The sequence below is a fragment of the Echinops telfairi genome, unplaced genomic scaffold (genome assembly GCF_000313985.2).
Source record: "Echinops telfairi isolate 266 unplaced genomic scaffold, ASM31398v2 ScPeMD7_12;HRSCAF=54, whole genome shotgun sequence".
NCBI classification, from domain to species: Eukaryota; Metazoa; Chordata; class Mammalia; order Afrosoricida; family Tenrecidae; genus Echinops; species Echinops telfairi.
The window spans coordinates 5,106,807-5,108,426 of record NW_022103909.1 but is presented as its reverse complement, the minus strand read 5'-3'; the positions used below and the strand labels follow the sequence as shown (position 1 = coordinate 5,108,426).

General features: G+C 42.5%; 1 protein-coding gene across 1 annotated transcript; it reads left to right on the top strand.

Moving 5' to 3' along the window:
• Positions 1–257: 257 nt before the first annotated feature.
• On the top strand, positions 258–1,214 carry LOC101656717 (olfactory receptor 8S1-like). Its single transcript, XM_004711496.2, has one exon. The coding sequence runs from the start codon at positions 279–281 to the stop codon at positions 1,212–1,214; it is 936 nt and encodes a 311-aa protein (XP_004711553.1). The 5' UTR covers positions 258–278.
• Positions 1,215–1,620: the final 406 nt, after the last annotated feature.

Sequence of the window (1,620 nt, the reverse complement as noted above, 5' to 3'; positions counted from 1 at the left end):
AGCTGATTCCAGGAACCCAAGTGGAAAGCGAATTTTGAGAATGATGAGGGCAATGAATGTATAAGTGTGCTCTACACAATTGATGTATATATGGATTGTGATAAGAGTTGTATGAGCCCCTAATAAAATTATTTTTAACAAAAGAAAATGGTGGCAGTAATGAGCAATTAAAGAAAAATGTGCATAGAATGTGATGACAAATATGTTGCTAGATGAGCCAGTTTGATAGTTCATTCAATCAATGTTTCTGTTTTCTTCCAAAGGGCTCGCCTCTCTCAATGGCCTTAGGAAACCATAGCACCATCACTGAGTTTCTCCTCCTTGGGCTGCCTGCTGGCCATCACACCCAGAGTCTACTCTTCATGCTTTTTCTGGTGATTTACTTTCTGACCCTATCAGGGAACATACTGATGATCATGGTTATCAGAGTCAGTTCCCACCTCCACACCCCCATGTACTTCTTCTTGAGTCAACTGTCCTTCTTGGATCTCTGTTACTCTTCAGTTACAGTACCCAAGATGCTGGAGAACCTCCTGTCTGAGAAGAAAACCATCTCAGTGGAGGACTGCTTGACCCAAGCCTTCTTTGTTCTTGACTCTGGAGGAACAGAGCTCTGCCTTCTTGCAGTAATGGCCTATGACCGCTATGCTGCTGTCTGCTACCCATTGATTTATGGTCAAATAATGAGCAACCAGCTCTGTGTGAGGCTGGTGTGGGCATCCTGGGTGCTGGCCTTTTTGGATGCTCTCATCAACACACTTCTAGCTTGGAATTTGGATTTCTGCGAGACTAAAGTCATCCCCAACTTCAGCTGTGAGATACCGTCTCTATTCCCTCTATCCTGCTCCAATAGCTCTATTAACTTTGCAGTCCTGCTCTGTTCAGCCCTCCTTCATGCCTTTGGGACCTTCCTCCTGGTGTTCTTCTCCTATGCCCGCATTGTCTCCACCATCTTGAGCATAAGCTCCAGCACAGGCAGAAGCAAGGCCTTCTCCACCTGCTCCTCGCACCTCACTGCAGTGAGCTTATTTTATGGCTCAGGTTTTCTTCGTTATCTTATGCCTACATCAGGTTCCCCATGGGAGCTCATCTTTTCCTTGCAGTACAGTGTGGTCACTCCCCTCGTGAATCCCCTTGTCTACAGCCTAAAGAACAAAGAAGTTAAAGCAGCTCTGAAAACCATGCTACGGAAAAGTTTGCAGCATCTCAGGTAGGAGAGAAAAGGCAGGAAAATGATTGGGAAATGGCAGAATTGCAGCAATGTAACTCAGTAGTAGACATTAAGGAAGAATTTTGATGGCTCAAGATATCAGATATGACCAAATATGTTATAGACCCATGTAGTAGGGCCTTTTAGTAGCATAGGAAAATAGCAGCAAAGTATTTGTTTCATATATTTCACTTCATATACTGTACTTCAGTTTTTTTCATTTGGTTCATATTTTACTTATTTTTATATGCAGACAATGCATCGGATAACTATATATTAGGTTACTATGAATAGGAATAAGCTTGATAGCTATGAATTTAGTCTGGTTTGTTTGTGAAATACACTAAATGCTTAGCAGTGAGGAAATGGGCTATTTTTATGTGGACTCAAGTGGGCACACAGTTAAGAGT